This window comes from Aquarana catesbeiana, linkage group LG03 (genome assembly GCF_042186555.1).
Source record: "Aquarana catesbeiana isolate 2022-GZ linkage group LG03, ASM4218655v1, whole genome shotgun sequence".
Taxonomy (NCBI): Eukaryota; Metazoa; Chordata; class Amphibia; order Anura; family Ranidae; genus Aquarana; species Aquarana catesbeiana.
Genome location: NC_133326.1, coordinates 576,416,484 through 576,438,044, shown reverse-complemented (window position 1 = coordinate 576,438,044; position 21,561 = coordinate 576,416,484). Strand labels below are relative to the sequence as shown.

General features: G+C 41.1%; 1 protein-coding gene across 1 annotated transcript in view; it reads right to left on the bottom strand.

Annotated features, from left to right (window-relative positions):
- Positions 1-1,868: 1,868 nt before the first annotated feature.
- SHISAL1 (shisa like 1) overlaps positions 1,869-21,561 on the bottom strand; it is a 218,262-nt gene continuing 198,569 nt past the window's right edge. Inside the window, exon 5 of the mRNA XM_073621937.1 lies at positions 1,869-8,289. Coding sequence (XP_073478038.1) covers position 8,289 — 1 coding nt within the window. The 3' untranslated portion in view covers positions 1,869-8,288. The remainder of the gene's footprint in view (positions 8,290-21,561) is intronic.

Sequence of the window (21,561 nt, the reverse complement as noted above, 5' to 3'; positions counted from 1 at the left end):
TCCTTTCCAACCAGTAAAAGCATATACATACTTGTGTCTCTCGCTCTTTCTGTAAACTAATTTTCCTGGCTCAATTTGCTGCGCTTGTACGGTATGTTCTGTGATGCTGGGCTGGGTATAAAAGGATTTCTTGACTTTAAAGTGCTGCCTTTTGATCACACATAATAGCCAATATATGTGTTTTCCCATATCTCTGGTAAGCTTTTTCCTTCTGAAGCCAATGTTTGTAGAATAAAAGGAGAAATGACATTGATTTATTCTCTACACTGTCATGTTTTAGCGTCTGTCATTCAGGTGGCATCCAAGAGGGTGTTCTCTCTTTTATTTAATTTTTTTTGACTGAAAAGTTATACTCCAGTCAAACATGAAAATGTGCTATTTAAATGGACCCAAGGTGCACAACTTGCCTGGTAATTAGCCCCAAATTTCCATTTAAAAAAGTCTTATTTGACCATCAACATTTAGTGAAGGAATAAAATATTTGTGAACTGCATGTAAGGGGCAGATGATGGGAAATGCAAAATGAGCTAGCTAAAATTGTAATTTGTAGTCATAAGAAGAATATCCGCTTATATTGGTGACCAGTAGGATAAGGGCATTTTTTCCCACCACCAATGTTAGCAACATTTTTTGTACTGACCACCATTTTAAGGGACATTATTTCCACTGACCACCAATATAAGAGGTATTCTTTCGACTGACCACCTATGTAAGGGGTGTTTTAACCACTGATCACCAATCTAAGGGCAGGCACCTTACATCTCCCAGCACCTGAGCACCAAAAGCCAGATCCTTGAATTGTCACATAGGGGTATGCTAAAGACCATACAAATTCTGATTTTGGGAAAGCTGGCATTTGCATAAGATCTTTGGAGATCCCATCAGGAGCAACATAGCAAAATAAAAGTATACTGTAGCAATTTCTGTTGCCTTTTATTCAACACTGTCTTACTTTTTGCATCAGTCAGTACAGGTACTCTTTAAACGTGGCCCATGTTAATAGGTGAATCTTTTTGGAAAATGTAAGTTGGCTACATATAAATAGAAACACTATGCATTTAGAATAAATACATATCAAAATCCAGATGTCAATGAATCTTCTACAGAAGGGTTGAATGTGTTTCAAAAACCAGTGATATGCAAATATATGGCAAATCTGGGCTACATCTGCCATATGAACCCTTATAAATAGACACCTAGATGTCTATGCTGGCAGGGATAGCAGGAATTGTGAATAGTAAGGAATTAGTCATGGCGGTGGGGCTAGAGGGAGCAGAGTGGGAGTGGGCTATAAGAACACTAGTGTTTGAAAAACATTGAAGGCCTTTTCCGTTTGCTGTTGTTCCCTGCAGAGATAGGCTAATGATGACAGTATGTTCTCCTTCCTCCACAGGCATAACATGAGCACTGGAGGTAGCTGAGTCAGTGGCATTTCAAATAGAGGTAGCAGCACTTGCAGCTGTAACCAGACTCTTGATCTTGAAGGGGCCCAGAAAAAGTCTAAGTCCCCCCGGGGGACCAATTGAAATGGGATTATTTGACCCAAACATTAAGGTCAGCACAACATTATGGGTGAAAAATGTGGCAGTGTGAAACCAGGCTATGTCCCTAGGAGCATAGCCTATGGCAGGGGCACTCCAAATCTGCACCGGACCCATGCTTCTATAACCACTTCCTTAAACCAAGAGTTCACGTTTACGTATCCACCAAAAAAAACACAACCTCTTCAGACACTTGAATCCTGCCTGCATGTCTTACCATCAGTCAAGGGTTCGTGCCACCTTTATACGAGACCACAATTTCTTTAGTTAACGCTGACAAAATCAAACAACATTTTGTTTGTTCTATCAAAAGAAATATTTAATCAAATTTGAAAGATGACAATTGTGACTTTTTGCCACATACAAACATCTTTATGGTTATGTTTCTTTTTTCAACACTTTGAACAGAGCTATCCTAAGGACATCATGTAACTCTTATATGTACTAAGGAGAAAATTTGACCCTCATGTATAGAAGTGTTAGAAGAAAAGTCGGATTTGCCCAAAGCCATCAGTTAACTCCCCACTTTCATGTTTCTAGGAGAGGTTAGAAAGGGAAAAGGAAGAAACGGATGCTATAAAGAGCAACACACTTTTCTTTCAGACTCTTTTACATGCAAAGACCTGTGTTGTGTGAGTTTGATGTTTGTGTCTCCGAGTCACTTATGAGTTCGATTACATTTTGTGCCAGTTTTTACCTTTGGAAAGTGTGTCTTCAAGACTTCAGGTTTTAAGATTGATAAGGAGGTCAAATACAGAGTGATCATTCTGCATGTAGTCTGATAGTAGGTATTTCTCAGTGTTTCTTACATATGCATATAGAAAATGTCTAAATGCGTACTTAGGACAGTCCATTTTAAACATAGATTTTGGTCCCCTGGTCATGTGATGTATGATGCTAGCAACCTCTCTTTTCCAGTAAGATCCAAGGCATACTCTATCACTAACAGCCCCAACTACTCTGGAACCTTCTTCCTGGAGATAAACTCCAAACACATCAATCTGCAGTTCCACTATCCAGTGAGAGTGCCTCCATGGCCAATAGGAGCATTCTTATTGGATGGTGATATTTTTAGTTTTTACAGAAGCCAAGACCAAATTTCATATGTTGGTTTGAATTTTTAACATCAGACACACAGTCCCTTCTGGAAAATGCCAAGTAAACAAATTGTCAGACTCAACTTGACCTGAGAGCAGGGTCCTGGGTACAATGCCAGCATTTTATGTCACCCATCTGTTAGGGTATATCTTGCACTGTAATCCATTACGACCCATTGGATGCTTGACAGTCTACAGGTATGTGAAGGTTTTAACTTATCCAGGTCTGTGTTATAATGCATCAAAATAATCAGCTGTCTCTATGTTAGATCTTAATAATCAATGTGATTTTTCAAAAGTGGAGACTTTTTCAAAATGTGTGTTCATTTTGGGTGTGTGGGTCTTGAAAAAAAGAAAAGCTTAAGCATAAACCTCACGGAATAATAGTTTTTTTTAGTGAAGGGGCAGAACCGAATACCCTTCTTGGTCTTCGCAGCTGTCCAGGATCCTGGACCTTATGGAAAACATCACCTATTCCTTGCATATTCATCACAGGCAAAACCTGGCCTTTCAGCTGAACTATTTATGTAGCTGGTCTGTGATTTCTGTATATATTCATATAGAAAATCTACTAGAGGGCACATAATGCAGTATTTCTATTCTTTGTATCCTTAGGTGGATTGTCCTAGGACCTAGGGGTGGTAACAGGTATGGGTTGCCTGAAAAGCCAAGCTTAGTTACATCCATGCTATGTGGAGATCTACCTTCCAACAGTAGATCCAGCAGGGTATCAGACTCACTATATAGGGTTCTTTAAAATCCTGTTTTTTGCAATTATTAAATTGAGAGGTGAGGTCTATAGGTCTGCTCCACACCCACCAATTTGTACTGTGTCCAAAAATACTTGATATTTGCCCAACCTCCAAAAGAATTTCTCAACCTTTTTGACCAAGGTACCCTATTCAGCGTCAGCCAAGTTGTCAGATACCAGTCGTAAATTTCTTTTGTTTCAACGTAAATTGTATTTATGTATTTCCAAACCCTGCACAAAGAGACATTATGAAAATGTGTTTGTATTTGCTGTGAAAGACAATCTTACTTCAGTATCTCCTCAACAAATAAAGCACCTCAATATTTGTGAACTCGTAAATGGGTCCTTTGAGCCTCTTACCAGTTCTACATAGCTCCCTCCAAGAACCACATTCCCCTGTCCTGAGGTATAAGCTCACTTCTATCAGGACTGAGGGGGGATTTCTAGTGGATTCTGCACTCTCTCTTTAACCAATTCATAGAGTGGGGATTGTATCCCTGGCTGGATGAAGGCAAAAGGATTGCATGGTTTGAAGGCAATTTTAGTGAACAGGTAAAAGTTTCCAAACAACGGACAATGAATGGACTGTTGACCTGCCATATTGGTTGTAGCCTATTAGACCTCTTTTGTACATCTTAAAGTGACTTCACAGCTTCATATACACTTGGTTGGCAACCACTGGTGTAGAGAAGAAATGATATACCAACCAAGACAATCTCACTTGAATGTCTGGGTAGATACAGATATCAAGTCTTGTTCACATTTTATTCTAATATTAAAAGCCAACTCCAAAGAACATACAATTTAGTAATAAGCTATAGGAATAGCTAGACATCCACTGTTCAGCAAGAAAGCCAATGATAAACTTTTAAGTTTCAGCCCCCAAAGGCCTGCTTGTGATACTGTCATTCCTGTGTGTTTTAAACCACACTATCCAATGGAAACTGTGTGATCTGAGCCAAAAGCAGACCAAACCAACTTTAATGAATAGAATCAAGAAGTTGTAAAATGTATTATGAAAATATCTGTAACTTTTGTTCCAAGTGGACATAACCCGACCCTATGTACTGTATTATACTGATCATTTTAGCCTTGACTGGAGATCTCCTTTAAAGTGAATACATGGCGGACTGCCCTATACAAGGACACTTTTAGTGATTTCTGGCTCCTGAAAGACAATTATTTCCAGCATGCTGGTAGAAGGCTGTGGCAGATACCACAGACTTTGGATGCGCTTGTCATTACCTGTAGATATTCCAGTGATTGTAAGCGAATCTTAAATCTTTGTAGAAAAGCATAAAAAAACACAAAGCTCTTCTTAATGCATATACTTGCGTGGAAAACATAAAAAAAAATCTCATTTACTTTCACCAGAAGCATATCTGATGACAATGAGTCATAATACACAAGTGGTGCTAATATATTTAGAATCTCCATGAAAATATATGTATATAAACAGCAAGTTGTAGGAACAGGAACACTTATGTATTATAACGATATCGAGTTCCCTACTTTAGATTATAAACATTTACTAAGTCACCTGTATGTGTTCTACAAAAGTACTTGACGTGTGACATCATAAAGTAACAGGACTCCTCACTGGCTTTTAAAAAATAAAATCCAATTAAAAAATAAGTCAAATAATTAGTCTACCTTTAACTGCACTTTCCAAATTTGCCCCACCCTCTGCAGAAACTTTTCCGAATGTAACTGTAGAGTAGGGGACAGAGGTGGTCCATTGTAAATATCTCTTATGTCACTAGATGTCCCCCATAGACCGGAGTACGGAAAGGCTTAGGAATTGTTGGGGTTGAATACGAGCTGAGCCCTGCCATATATATATATAGTGTTGGTGGAAAGCTCAGAGGGAGATTATTATTAGTTTCTCTATGAGTGGATCAAGCTGGATCATCAGTTAGGCAGTTGGGCCTCAATTTTTGTAGCTCACCCTTGGGGGGGGGGGGGAGAAAGAGTTGGGAGTAGCACAAAAACTTTATGCATCTCCTGGAACTACTTGCACCCCCGGTAATTGGATACTGAACTCTGGGACACCCTCTTGTAGGTGATAGGTCTCCTGTTTCTCTTCTCATGCCATATCTCTCTGTACTATGTCTCTCTACTATGCTGTACGCTTAATGCTGAGTGATGCCACCTTCAGGGAATGGCTGAAGTGTGTAAATATACTTGCTTTTACTGATTCAGTAAACCATTAAAAAAGGCGATCCTGGTTTGGACTCCTTCTTCCCCTATATGGGGACATCTCCTGGAAATAAAACTTGTGCCCAAGTAGCAGAGCGGGGTTTGTTGGTGTTAGGCCTTAAACATGTGTGCAGAGGGCTGTCAACAGCCAGTCAAGCCAAGCCATGACTGGTCACCCTGTAGCTGTCCTCACATACAAAGGAGAGTATGTTGGTTCACCTGAGAGGCTCCATGCCCAAGACATGCTGCTAAAACAAGGTAACTATCCCTGGGTCTAGGTATGAATAAGCTAAAGAGCCGATGCGCTTTCTTGCTACACAACATACCACATCCTCCAGATGTCACTAACAGTTGGTTTTAGTCTGGCCTGTGTATTTGGCTCTCCCATCATGCTTTGCAATCTTGCGCACAAGCTGTAGAGAGCAATGACCTTACTTGATACATATGTTGGGCTAAAGACACAGGTGGCTACTACTGTTTGGGGTCACTTTTCCCAACCAGGGTTCCACCAGGGGTTGCCAAGGGTTCCTTGAGCAATCATGAATTGATATTCCTTCTGACTGCTATTCCTTCCTACTGCAACATGGGGCCAGTGAAGCCCCTCTGGCAAGTGTATACTGTTGCCAATGATCTTTTTATCTGTCTGTAAGGGGGCACTTCACCACTAACCACCAATGTAAGAGGGCTCTTTCAAACTGCCCACCAATATAAAGAAGCCCTTGATCACCAATGTAAGGGTGCACAAATTAGAATGTAATGAAGCACATCAATGCCAACCAATAATGTAAAGCCGCATGACACTGACAATGTAAGGGGGTTCTCCATTGACCACCAATGCTACAGGTTTCATTGCTACAGGTTTCAAAGGGATGCTACAGTCTCCATTGTCTGTGATTACTTCTTATACATTATCAGTTTTATTTCCTGCTGAAAAAAATGTTGTTGTATAGAGCGGATATTTTTTACTATATCTACAACTCATCGATGATGCCAATGAAACGTGAGCTGTAGATATAATTTTTAGCAGGGGTTCGCAAGGGCTTTAAGATGTCTTCCAGCTCATGCACCTGATTAAAAAGCAAAATGGGAGAGGATACAACCACTGTGCTGGCCTTGTGCAGGGTGGACAGTGTATATCTAAATCTTTCTTGCATTTCAGGTGTGTAGTTATATTAGGAATGTTGCTACTGAGGGAGGGGGAAGGTTGAATATGAAAAGTACATTCAATAATCCTTTAAATGGTAATTATACACCCATGAAATCTATTTTGTTCTGCCAGTTAGTCTTTGGTGCTGTAAACCTCTCCATATTACATAGCTGTTTTGCTGTAAAGACTGTGACACTTTTTTTACTGTAACTTGTAGTTTATTAACATTTTTAGTAACACATAAAGGTAAATGTTCTTATTCTATGTGTTACAGCCCTGCCTCTTGACTTATGCCCAAACTCTTTGTGTGAACTCCAAGCAGGTATAAATATAAAACCATGTATTTATGGATTCATTAAGAGAGAGAGGAAGGAAAGGTGGGCTTCATCAGTTTACTGCTGCACTTTCACTATCCAATTACAGGCTGGGGGCAGGCCCTCCATGTAGTGTACGTGGAGGTCCAGTGTGTAGGACATACAGTTAAATATGGGTCACAAGACTGGCTGCACAGAAGAGAAAAGGACAAACATCGTCTGTGTATTTTTGCCCTGTTTACTGTCAAATTCCAGGCTAGGTGGAGATCATAGACTTGCTGTAATAAAGACTTCAGTGCAATTTGTAAGGAGGTCTACAGCAGGGGTTTCCAAACTACAGGCCCTCCAGTTGTTTAGGAACTACAATTCCCATCATGCCTAGTCATGTCTGTGAATGTCAGAGTTTTACAATGCCTTATGTCACTGGAAGGCTGCAGTTTGCAGATCCCTGGTCTACAGTCTAGGACCTGCCCTTGTTTGGCAAGTGGGAACATTTACATTGTACTTTGAAGATATGTGCATTTAAAAATCTGCCTGGATTTCAGATTTATACCTACAATATTAAAAGAGCTGCAGTGTAAGAAACACTTGGTGAGACCACAGTGCCTCTCATTCCTGCTTTTGCCCTTCACTTTTAATGTACCACCCAGTGCAATTACTTATTCTTTCTGCCCAATTGGGAATTTCAGCTAGTGTGCAGTAAAACACAGCCATCCTTTATGATGGTATTATGAAATGTTCATAATTCTCTGTAACCTGAAGATGCTCTCCTTTACCTGGAGGTGTCCTTTAACATCAGTATAATCTACTTTATACACCACTACCTCATAATATATACCTTTTTGGTAAACAACTGAGGCCAGCCCATACATATTGTCACACATAGACTAGATACTTGACACTGAATCGACACAGAAGGCAGGGAGTCTAAGCCCCTGCCATTGCTTTTATTGAATGGTCCAGTCTTCTTCTTTCTTGCTTGCTTTGAGACCACTCGTATTCCTTGTCGACAGTCCAATTAAAAAATAATCTTCCCACACTAGAAATAAAAATATTGCTTACAAACAGCTAAGAAAGTATGCGCAAATGACCTTAAAAGTCAGTCTCGCTGAAGCGCCTTTAGCGCGGTTCCAGAAATGTCATTCCACTTTTAGTCCTTCTTGTGCCATAGTTGGCATTCTCATCACACACTCTTCACCTGGGTGATAATCTTCTCCTGTCTTTAGGCACTGAAGTTATTCTACAAGAGAAGGGAAGAGAAGAGGTCATTAGAGGTTTATTGATTGCTGGTTATGGAATGCATTGAGGAAAGCACTCCGTACACTTGTGCACTAACAAAATAAAAAATAGCTTCCTACAAAACTGGATAACTGGAATCTGTAAGTAATAAGGGAAAAAATACTGTTGAGGTTAAAGAATAAGCACACCTTTCTGAAAAGTTAACTGGTATGTTGTTCTGCATATCCATTTGAGTCACTGGGCTACAGTGCCTAGGGCACTGTGGATGGATTATGGCAGGCATAAACCCTGTCTCAATCATATTTTGATTGCTAAAATGCTGTGAATCATAAACATTTTACAAGATAAAGCAGTGCAGCGCTTAAAAGAACAAATACATATAAAACATATATATATGAAACAAATGAGTCCCAAATTATATCTTGATCCGAAGAAATGAATGATTGTCCACTAGCAGAAGGGAAATTTCTCAGATGGTAAAAAAGGATGCAGTGATAAGATAAACTTGACATTCGTGTATCAACACCACTGTGTTCCACCACCAAGAGTAGAGGCCGCTCACCTTATTGAGTGGACCTTCTGCGCTAACAGAAAGGTCACTCGTGCAGTCCCTTCCACAGGGTAATTATAAAGATGAAAGAGGTTGGCCACATATATTTTCCCAAGACTTGCAGTATCCAAATGTCAATCTCACTGGCAGGTATAAGTCATGTTGAAAACAAAATAACAGGACATAGTGCTCTCCATATGATAAATATTGAATTTATTGAATAAAAAACGTTACTCACAAAGACAGCACTGAATCCCAGTGGAGGAATGTAGGACATATATAGCTAGAACCAGATAGGTGGCTGTACTGACGTCACGGAGCCCCTCGCACGTGTATCGTCCGTGGATAAGGACTTCCTCAGCGAATCTGAGAAATTTCCTTTCTGCTAGTGGACAATCATTCATTTCCTTAGATCAAGATATAATTTGGGACTCTGCCTCATATGTTTCATATGTATATGTTTTATATGTATTTGTTCTTTTAAGCGTTGCACTGCTTTATCTTGAGAGTTACTATTAAGGATTTTATATTGGCCTTCAGTGTCCAGCTGCTGGGTTTTCATTTTGGTTTTGCGCTGTCTGTTTTTCCTTTTTTGTGTTTAATCATAAACATTTGCCAATTTTTAAAATAGAATAATGGCAACAGCAGTGGGCGATGTCCGCATAATTTGTGTCTCCTTGGGTTTCCTGCACAGGGCATTTGTTTTTCTCCTCTGTACGCCAGAGAAAATCTTACACGCCTAAAGCTGTATATTGCATTAAGCGAGCGGTAATGGATTCCCTTGGCCAGAATACTTGAAGTAATTGTAGCCGTATTAGTGCTATTGCAAGAACAATACTGTCCTTGATACTTGGACCTTGAAGAAGGGGGTACACCCCAAAAGCTTGTCCTGAAAATTTGGATGCTAGTGCAAATAAAAAAGTATTAAGGACAGTGTTCAATTGTTCTTATTGGCCAAAATATTAATAATATTAATTTATTCAGGGTACTGGAATGCATTATCGCTCAAGAGCTAAAACGGCCTAAAGGCGCCTAACATTTTTAGGAGCATCAAGAGTTTTTTCCTCCTCAAAAGCTCCTCTCCTGAATGCAATTTTGATGTTTTTTTTTCAGTCTGTAAACGTTCATCTTTTAATTCGACCTTAAACACATACAGTACTGTGTGTGCATGGACACATAGGGTAACATAGAGGTGCTTTTACAGGCTGAAAAAAAAAAGAAAAAAGCCTGTAAAAGTGGTGTTTTTGGAGCTCAGTGTGCATGAGGCCTTAAGAAGCTGATAATACAGCGTGACCATGTAATAAAACAATTGGGAGATGGAGAAAGAGCATTGTCACCCTTTAAGAGGAAGTGCTTGAACAAGTACCTTCATGGCACGATCACTTGGGATTATTTTAATGAAAGCTGCAGATTTAAAAACATCCCACTCTCTCTTTGCACTTTCCCAGCCACGGTTCCATGTAACTCTAGGGTTCCTCCTCAGATTTTTAAGGGGGTTCCTTGAGTAGTAAGCAGTGGTGAACATCTACACTGCCCACCAATGCAAGGGGGAAACTTTCCACTGACTACTAGTGTAAGGCATCATTCCTATAATGACTATTAAAGTGATTATGAAGTCTTTGTTTTTTCTTTTTTTAATAGTAAAGTTGCTATACTTACCTGTTCAGTGCAATAGAATTGCACAGAGGGAGTCAGAACCGCCTCTTCTGGGGTCCCCTCGCTAGTGCTCTTGGCTCCTCATCTTTGTGTGCCCCCATAGCAAGCAGCTTGCTATGGGGCACATCTACAGATTTCCTCCCAAGCTGCTCTGCCTGAATCCATAGACATAGACAGCATGGCTTGGCCCCACCTCTGCTCCCTTATTACAGGATTTGACTGACAACAGCGGGAGCCAATGGCTCCCGCTGTTCTCAGCTAAGGCTGAGAGTAATGGCACCCCCACGCATGTAAAATTGCAGCGCGTGTGCGGGAACTGCAGGGAAATTGCATAGTAAAAAAAAACATGCGATTTCTCTGTTGTCGTGTTTTTGAAAAGGTGATCAGAAATAGACACAGCAACCCATTGGAATGAATAGACTGCCGTGTCTGCGCAAACATGCAGAGATGTGAACCTAGGGTTAAGTGGAGAGCTTTTAGGTTCACATTGGGACTCACTCACACAATCCATTTGTAATCTTGCCTTGTAAATATCCAGATATCTAAAGCATAAATTAAAATTAGAGTATTTAAAAAGTCAAATACCACTTAGTTTAATTTGGAAGCCAATAGAAAATTCCTGAGAACATAAGCATTTTATCCTGCAGCATGTGCAAAATTTGCATTATGTAACAATTTCTCTATTTAGTGAAATGCTTTTTTTATTATTCTCCTATTTTATTTACATCTTAGTCACATAAAAGGCACTGCCTTCCTTCATTGTACTCATTTAAAATTCTATTTCATGGAAAGCGAGTGGTAAGGGACCAGACACCAAATGCAGGAATCAAAATATCAGAATGATTAAACGTAGTCACAAAATTGTCTTTCCTAACAAAAAAAACTTTTAGAGCAGCATAAACCTAAATTGAAAAATACTTAAAAGTATATGTATATATATATAAGTATATATAAGTATATATATATATATATATATATATATATGTAAAAAAATACTGTATATGTTTTATAAATATAAATTATACACGCAAATACAGTATTTATGTAAGTATGTCATTGTCTGCAGCAATGGTGTCAAAGATCACTGTTATGTTGTGTGATAGGCCAATGGGAACTTCAGATCTGCATACTTGTTTCAGGTCCGAAAGCATTGAAGTGAAAAGATCAACATAACCAGACAAGTAGTATTTTTAGAAGGAGACTAGGCAATTGCAAGCCCAATGCAGTTTTCTTTCCATGCTGCCCTAAGTACATATAAATGATAATGTCATTTTGTAAGGCCACATCTCTTTATTTCCATTATCCCCTACTTTGCTATGAACTCAGGGCCCTCACCAAATTCTGTAAGGTTAGGTTAATTTCTGTGGGTAATCTCTACATTCAGGCAGCCCTTATGGTTACTTTCACACTGAGGCACTTTGAAACTGCCAGTAAAACACTGAGCGCTTTTGCTGTGCTTTTGCTGTGCTTTTCAGGGCTTTTCAGACGCTTTTGAAGAGCTTTTCAGGGCCTTTGAGATGCTTTTGAAGAGCTTTTGAGGCGCTTTCCATCCTTTTTAATGCAGGGGGGTATTTTTTTAGGCGCTCCAAACATGCTTCAAAGATGCTGCTTGCAGGAGTTTTTTCACCGCCCCACCAGCCCACCGCTCCTGTGTGAAAGCATTAATTGATTTTAATGGAAATAGGTTGTCGTGAGCTTTTTAGACACTTTTTTTTAGCGCAAAAGACCATGAAAAGAGCCTCAGTGTGAGAGGGGTCTATTGGTTTCGAACAAATTGGCTGTTGGGATTATCCTAACATGATGCTGTGCACCGTGCAACACACAGCAACCTCCCCTCTTTGAACATGCAATCCTCAGTATACTCACAGCCTGGGCTGAGAACTGCCTAGGGCCAGGAGAAGTTGACTTTTACTATACTAACGAGTTGGAAAGTTTGGCAAGCACCAGAATTACATTATACAGTAAAACCTTGGATTGCTAGTATAATTAGTTCTGGAAACACGCTTGTAATCCAAAGCACCACAGCAAATTTCCCCATAAGAAATAATGGAAACTCAGATGATTCGTTCCACAACCATTTATTCATAAGTCCTTCAGTTTATACTCCAGATAAAAAGATTATAGCAACGTGATAGGTTGTGTAACTATAAAATGTCCATCCACAAATGGAAGCCTCCACAAGGGGATTAGAAGCAAAATCCAGCAGGAGCTAGAGAGTGTAAGAGAAGAGAGGCACCTCTAAGTGTAGCAATATGGTTACATTTAAGGAAGGTACAACATTTAGCAACTCACATTGTTGATGATTAAAAGAGGCACATCTAAGTATGCAGGCATCCGGGGTAAAGCTGTCCACATAGACCGCCCCCCGCAGCGCCGGCTCTTACCGCTATCAGTCTGCAATCGTGACCGGGAAGACTACCCTGCAGTAGAGCGATTTGAAGGAGAGGCTTGAAGCACTCATAGAGTGCAACGTGGAAGGGATGACATTGATGGTGGTGCAGAGGATGGTCTATATTAGCCTTTCCCAACCTTTTCAACACAGAGGAACCCTTGAAGTAACTTTCCAGTCTCAGGGAACCCTCGCTAAAATTGACTATATTTACAACTCGTGATACATTAGTGTGGTGGTCAGTGGAAAGAAAGCTTCTTACACTTGTGGACATTGGGAAAAATTACCACCTTCAGAATAGATACAAAGGTCAATGGTTTTAGTGGGAATCTGAGAGGTAGAAAATGCTCATTGCTCAAGGCACCCCTAGCAACCTCTGGAGGAACACTTGAGTTCCATGGAACCCTGGTTGAGAAACCTTGGTCTAGACCAAACGTTATCAACCTTTTTACCCCAGAGGAACCCATTGGTGGTCAGTGGGAAGCATGCCCCTTACATTGAAGGTCAAAAAGCCACACTTCCCAAGAGTTAAAAAGATTATTGGTATCATGCTGTTGGCTCTGCCAAGTGGCTTTGGACCAAGGCATCACCAGATGGCAGGTCAATCAGCCACAGCTCATGGAACCCCTAGCAACCTCTGGAGGAACCCTGGTTGAGAAACCCTGGTCTATGTGGACAGCTTTACCCCGGATGCCTGCATACTTAGATGTACCTCTTTTAATCATCAACCATGTGATTTGCTAAATGTTGTACCTTCATTAAATGTAACCATATTGCTACACTTAGAGGGGCCTCTCTTCTCTTTTATACTCAGTTGTGACATGACTCTACTTGTATAGCAAGACATTGCTTGTATTTCAAGTCAAATTTTATTGAAAAAATTTGATTTTTATAACAGCTTACCTGTAAAATCCTTTTTTTTTAAGTACATCACAGGACACAGAGCCATAGTAGTTACTATGTGGGTTATAGGCCACCTTCAGGTGATGGACACTGGCTCGCCCAAAGACAAAAAGTGCACTCCCTATATAACCCCTCCCACTACTGGGAGTACCTCAGTTTTGTAGCAAAGCAATAGACGTGTATACCAAAGAAGGAAGGGACCTCTGTGTTCCGTGATGTACTTCAAAGAAAAGGATTTTACAGGTAAGCGGTTATAAAAATCCTATTTTCTTATTGTACATCACGGGACACAGAGCCATAGTAGTTACTATGTGGGATGTCCCATAGCAATGCCAACTGAAGGGAGGGAGACACAACAAAAGTGGGGCACCAAGAGACAAGAGGACTTATACTGCAGCCTGCAGTACACTGCGCCCAAAGGCGATATTCTCATGACCTTTTACATCTACTTGATAGAATCTGGTAAATGTATGGACTGAAGACCAAGTTGCGGCCTTGCAGATTTGAGCCATGAAGGCTTGGTGATGCATTGCCCAAGAAGCACTAACAGCCCTGGAGGAGTGCGCTTTAATATGAAAAGGAGGAATTTTCCTCTTTAAACCATAAGCTTGAACAATCACTTGACGAATCCATTTAGAAATAGTAGATTTCCACGCTGCCTGTCCTCTTTTAGGACCGCCTGGCAACACAAAAAAAATCTGTTTTACGAATCCGTGTGGTCACTTTCAAATAGACCTTGACCGCTCTCACCACATCAAGATAATGTAGTGACCTCTCTTCCACAGAACGAGGTTCTGGAAAAAATGAAGGCAGAACAATATCCTGGTTTAAATGAAAACCTGACACTACCTTCGGTAGGAATTTAGGATGACGCCGCAATACAACCTTATCCTTATTAATAATCAAATATGGCTCTTTACAAGAGAGAGCAGCCAACTCTGATACTCTTCTTACAGAAGATATGGCAACCAAGAAAATTATTTTCCTTGTCAAGAGGACCAAGGGAATATCTCATATTGGTTTAAAAGGCTGTTTTGGTAATGCCGACAGGACTAAGTCCCATGGGTTCAGGGGTGGCCTAACTGGAGGATTAATCCATGTTACCCCCTGAATAAAGTTACAAACCAGAGAGTGAGAAGCAAGTGGTCATTGAAAAAACACTGATAAGGCCAACACCTGGCCCTTCATAGTACTCAGGGCTAGCTTCATTTCTAATCCCATCTGTAGGAATTCAAGGATCCTACCTATGACATATTTCCTGGGGTGCCAACCCCTGGATTCACACCAGGAGACATATGCCTTCCAGACTCTATAGTATATGACTCTGGAGGCCGGCTTCCTAGCATTAACCAAAGTAGAAACTACTGAAGCTGACAGCCCACGGTCTTTCAGAATGTGGGTCTCAATAGCCAAACCGTTAAATTTAGCGTTTGTAAGGTAGGATGGAATACCGGACCTTGCAAGAGAAGGTCTGGCCACAGTGGTAGGGGTCCAAGGGTCCCCTACCACCATCTTTATGATCTCGGCAAACCAAGATCTCCTGGGCCATGCTGAGGCCACAAGAATCACCTCCTTCCCTTCTTGCATGATCCTGCGAAGAAGGCGCGGAAGCAGCAGAACAGGAAGGAATGCATAGATCAGTGAAAACTGATCCCATGGATAAAAACCAAGGCATATGTTCCGTATGCCAACAGATCCCTTGTCGATCTTGTTGTTGAACCTGAACGCAAACAGATCCACGTCTGGAACTCCCCATCTTTGACATATTGACAGAAAGATGTCAGGGTGAAGGGACCATTCTCCCAGAAACAATTGTTGGCGACTCAAGTAGTATGCCTGCCAATTCTCTATTCCTGGAATGAAAATTGGTGATAGGCAAGGAATGTTGTTTTCTGCCCAAGATAGAATATGATTCACCTCTCTCTGGGCTGCACAACTTCTCGTGCCCCCTTGGTGATTGATATAGGCCACTGCTGTGGCATTGTTGGATTGGATCCTGACAGGACAATTCCATAGTCTGAGAGTCCAGGCCTCTAGGGCCAGGCATACTGCCTGAATCTGTAGAATATTGATGGGCAAGGTTCTCTCTGATTTGGACCATTTCCCTTGGACAGACGCTTCTTCCAGGACTGCTCCCCAGCCCAGAAGGCTGGCATCTGTTGTTACCACCCTCCAGGTGACTGGTAGAAAGTATTTTCCTTTTTGAAGATTCCTGGATATCAACCACCAATTGAGGCTCTGACGCACTTTGGGGGATAAACGCATCGGGCAGTCCAGAGCTTGGACCTTCTTGTCCCAAGTTGACAGAATACTGTTTTGCAACAGTCTTGAATAAAACTGCGCATAAGGAACGGCCTCGAAAGAAGCCACCATCTTTCCCAATAACATGCAAAGTTGAATAGAAGGACTCTTCTTTGGTTTGACCAACTGAATCAGTTCCTTTATGGAACCGGTCCTTTCCTGGGGCAAAAACACCTTCTTCTGAACTGTATCTATGATCAGCCCCAAGTACTGCAATCTCCTTGATGGTTTTAAGGAGGATTTCTCTAGGTTGAGAATCCAACCTAGGTATTCTAGGTAGCTGAGTGCGGTGACCAAACTTTGGTTTAAGCGGGTTACTGACTGATCTACGAAGAGTAGATCATCTAAGTAGGCTAGTATCATTATACCTTGAGCCCTTAACCTGGCTAAAGGAGGAGCCAGGACCTTTGTAAACACTCAAGGTGCAGTAACTAGACCGAAAGGAAGAGCTACAAACTGAAAATTAAGAATTTGTACCACGAAGCGTAGAAATTTCTGGTGAGTGGGGAAAATTGGCACATGGAGATAAGCATCCTTGATATTGATTGACACCAGAAATTCTCCCCCTTGTAGGATGGAGACTACTGATCGGATTGACTCCATGCAAAAGGAACGGATATTCAAAAACCGGTTTAGATCTTTGAGACCTAAAATGGGTCTGACATCCCCGTTTGGTTTTGGAACCGTGAAAAGGTTTGAATAAAATCCAAATCCTTGCTCTTCCAAGGAGACTACCGATATCACTCTTTGAGACGAGAGATGATCCAAAGCTAGAAAGAGAGACTTCTTTTTCACTGGATCTCTGTGAATGTTTGATCTGAGAAAACGAGGAGACGGGAATTCTCGGAACTCTAGTTTGTAACCTAGAGAAATTTAAGAAGCCACCCATCTGTCTTGACATTGTTCCTGCCAGAACCTTGAAAACTGTAGAAGCCTTCCCCCCCACTCGAGCGAGCGGGGGCGCCCCCTTTATAAGGAGGCTTTAGTATTTCGTTTTGTGGGTTTCCTCTCCCAGGTCCTCTTTTGGCCCTGGGACTGACCCTGAGGTTTACCTCTTGAACCTGATGGTGGAGGCCGCCGTGACTGCCTGGAGGCTGATGCCCCTGGCACTGGAGAAGAAGAAAAATGCTTAAACTTCTTCTTAACCGGGAAAAAGGAACTTTTCCCATTAAAGATTCTTTGGATATACTTATCCAGATCATCTCCAAATAACCATTCACCATGAAATGGGAAACTGGCCAAGAGTTTTTTGCACGGCGCTTCGGCTGACCAATTTTTCAACCATAGGATTCTATGCACATGTACCAGCTCTAGCATGAGCCGTGAGGCCTGGAGAAAAGAAACTTTCATAGCGTCTACTGTAAAGCATAACGCTTCTGATATACCGGCCAAATCCTGGGCCTGCTGATCAGGAATAACCTTGAGTACCTCTATAAACTGGTCCTTTAAGGACTGAGATACTCCGATCACTGCCAGCGCAGGCTGAATGACTGAACCTGCGAGCAAAATATAGTTTTTAAAAAGGAATTCCAACTTCTTTATCTGTTGGATCCTTTAGCAAACGAGCATTGTCTACTGGACAAGTCAGGTTTTTGTTTACATAGGATATAGCAGCGTCAATTGCTGGAATTCCCCATTTCTTATAGAACTCTTCCTCCATAGGATAAAGTATTGAAAACTTTTTTTGGAAGGTAAAACTGTTTATCTGGGTGCTCCCACTCAGAATACATTAGCTTTCTTAGTCATGAATGGATAGGAAAGGCATGAACAGATTGGGGAGGCTTTAGTGAACCCAAACCAGAGGTGGGCTCATCGACTGACTGCGTTACTGGCAGTAAAAATGTGGAGCGGACCAATTCAGTGAGAGATTGTACCAACAATCTTTCCTGCGAACCTGATCCTTCCATATTAGGTTCTTCGGAAGAGGAGACATCAGCCTTTTCCTGGTCCTTTGAGAGAAATTTATCATCTCTCGCCCCTTGTTCCTCAGCATGAGGGTCCTGAGAAATGGACAGGGATCTGCTATGCTTAGTCCCACTCTGTGATGCGATTAAAGCATCAATTTTTTGCTCCAAACTTAAGATGGTTGAAGAAAAAACCTCCTTAGTAATATACACAGGGGCTGCAGTGTTAAGAGCAGCTGCAACACTTGCCCCTCCTGAGGGCTCACTCTGTACAGCCATATTACTCTCAGGGGAGGATACCATCTTTTTGAGATGGTTCTAGGCTGCTGTGTGACTATAGTCCTTCTAGAGCCCTTTTTTCAGGTGTTTTTAACCCCCCGTCCGACCCGATGCACAAAGCAGAGGTACTACCAGAAGAATGCATCCACTGCTTGAGCAAAAGTCCAGCTCTGCTGCTGCTATTAATGCTCAGCCTGATGCAGTAGTAAATGTGTCAAAAGGAATGCCTGTGTTACCAAAAACCTCTTGCATGCCACCTTTGCTCTTGTGTCCCTCTGCAGCTTGCAACAGCGACAATGGTGCCTTTTAAAACACACCTTCCCATACTGGGCGTTGGCTAAGCCCCACCCCCGTCATCTACAGCACTTCCTCTCTCTTTTAAAAAAACATTTTTTCCCGCGCGAGCTCCAATCCTATGGGATCAGCAGGGAGAGAGGCAGTAATGGCGAAGGGGGGGGGGGGGCCTGGAAGCCGCCGTGCGGAATGGTGTTTGCGACCATTTTAATTTTTTACATTTTTTTAAGCGCTCCTTCCCAAAAAAAGGGGAGGAAAAAAACAGCACAGGGGGGCATCTGGTGGGGAGGTAAACCCCCCCCCAGACTTACCAGAGGTCTGCTGTCGGCCAGAGGATGAGAAAACTGCTGTTTCCAAGACACTTGATGAGCTCTCTGAGAAGCAAGAGACGGTAAGTGCTCTATACAGCCCCCAGTGGTGACATATAGGCATGACAACATTTACTAAATTAAAGGAGACATTCATAAGAAAAATCTTTAAAAATTTCTTAGAAGACTCCACTTACCTTTCCTGCCGCAGGGTTTTCTGTGGTAAACCAACAGACCCAATCTTCATCCTTTACGATGGGTTCAGTTAAACCTTCAGGAGCTGGGGATCCTTGAGGAAACCCACAATCCTGGACCTGTAATAGCACCACCGCCAGTAAAACTTTATGGCCTTAATATCAAAAAGTACTGGATCCCGGGGTCCAGCTCTCTAAAAGAGAAGCGTTACAGGCAAGACCTCGTTTCTTTGGATACGAGGCCTGGGTACCACTCAATTTGGCCAAAAAGACACTTTGAATGGATCCGGCTGCATGGCTAGCCCCAGCAAGGATTGCTCCAGTGGAGCTCAGCACAGCACATCTTTACTCGTGACCAACACCTTAGACACTGGCGAAAAAACTGAGGTACTCCCAGTAGTGGGAGGGGTTATATAAGGAGTGCACTTTTTGTCTTAGGGTGTGCCAGTGTCCATCACCTGAAGGTGGTCTATAACCCAGATAGTAACTACTATGGCTCTGTGTCCTGTGATGTACGATAAGAAATTTTGCTTGTCTTGGAAAACGCTCTCAAACCAAAGTTTTACTGTATATATAATGTAATTTGGGAGTGAGTGGTACTTTGGCTTGATTTGGTGTTTATATATTGTAAAGTTTTGGGGTTAAAGCTTCAGGGGACCATGTGCAAAGCCATTTAACTTTAAACAAAAAGGTTTTTATTTCTCTTAAGGCAAACACAAAGAAATGTTTCCAGCAGCAAAAGAAAATGCAACACAAAAAGTCTGCTTGTCAATGACAGCATAAATAAAATATACGGAAACAAAGTTCATAGTTGGGACTTTTTCCCCAGGGTTAGCACAGTCCCAGTCTGGCTACTTCCAGGAAACGTGCAGCACTCCAAACAGGTGTCTCTCTCCAACTCCTACTCACACCACCACACCTAGTACTGCTTTCTGGAGACTCTTAACCCTGTGTGGACTGGAGTCCCTGTAGTCATGAACAGAGGCCCTTTTCCCATCCGAATGTCACTTCAGGGCCTCTGAAATTCTGGGTCCCAAATACCTATAGGAACACAAATATGGCTACCCCTATACCTGTCACAGGTGAGACCCCTGAGTACCCACACACTTCCCTTAAAGGGACCATAACCCGAACACTGGTGCTACATAGCATCCATTCAGGACCCAACCATGGCGTCCTGTACAATGTATATATACAGTATATATATATATATATATATATATATATATATATATATATATATATATATACATATATATATATATATATATATACATATATATATATATATATATATATACATATATATATATATATATATATATATATATATATATATATATATATATTGTTGCTCTAAATTTTTACTTTAGTTTTATTGCTGCCACCAAAATGTTCCTTTCTGTAAAAAAAAAAAACAATGAAAACGAGGGTAAAGAGAATCTAATTTTTTGGCACAATTTACAGTAAAACCCTTAAAGCTGAATTCAGGGCACAAAACATTAATTTAGATATATTCTTCAATAGCAATAAAAAATATAAATACACTCTGTGTGTTCCTGGCATTTGTAAAAGTACAAGTGACTCTCATCTGTACAAAGAGAGGAAACAGCAGTGACCAGTCTGTTTTACAGGAAGCTCCTGCATAGCGGCATAGTGTAGGAGTCTTCATGTTGAATTAGTGCATAGATCTGGCAATACACAAAAGACACTAAGCTTTAAAGAGATTCTGTCGCTAGACCATTTATTCCAACAGAAATCTTCCCATAAGATTGAATGTGCATTGAACATATTTTATGCATGCTATTCATTTGTAAAAACCTCCCTTGTGTAGGCATTCAAAAGCCCTGAAAATGCCACAATCTTGGATGTGGTTAGGGCAGCCAAAGCAGATCCTGAGCTTTCACTCAAATGACATTCCTCCCTACTACATGTAGGGAGGTGATGGTAAAGTCAAATGAGCTGGGCCAGCACAGACAGTAATTAGACCCTCTTAGAAGAAGTGAGGGCTATGATATGCAAGGACGGAGGGGGCTATGCTGGGGAACTGACAAGTCAATTTTTCTATTAAGTTCACATTCAGGTAAATAAAAAATAATTTATAGAAAAGAAACACAGTGCACATAAGCACTGAAAACTCTTAATTTTTCTGTGTTTATACCTGAAAGTTCTTAAGTTGGTGACAGATCTCTTTAAGTACAAAAACACAAGGGTCTTGTATTTAGACAATATTTGTTTAGTCTGGAGTGCCAAAACCAACCCCCCCCCCCATTTGGCTTTCCCCATTGACTCCAATGCATTTTCCATGGAAATGGCAAAATGTCCTTATTTTAGCCCAGGGACTTTTTAGGGAAATTAAAACTCTCAATTGTCCTGGTGGCTAATCTAAAGTAATAAATATGCTGATGTTCAGTATATTCTAACTAGAACATTTCTTGTAACACCAGTCGGACCCCTGATTTAATTTTCACACATGAAAATCAGAAATTACATTT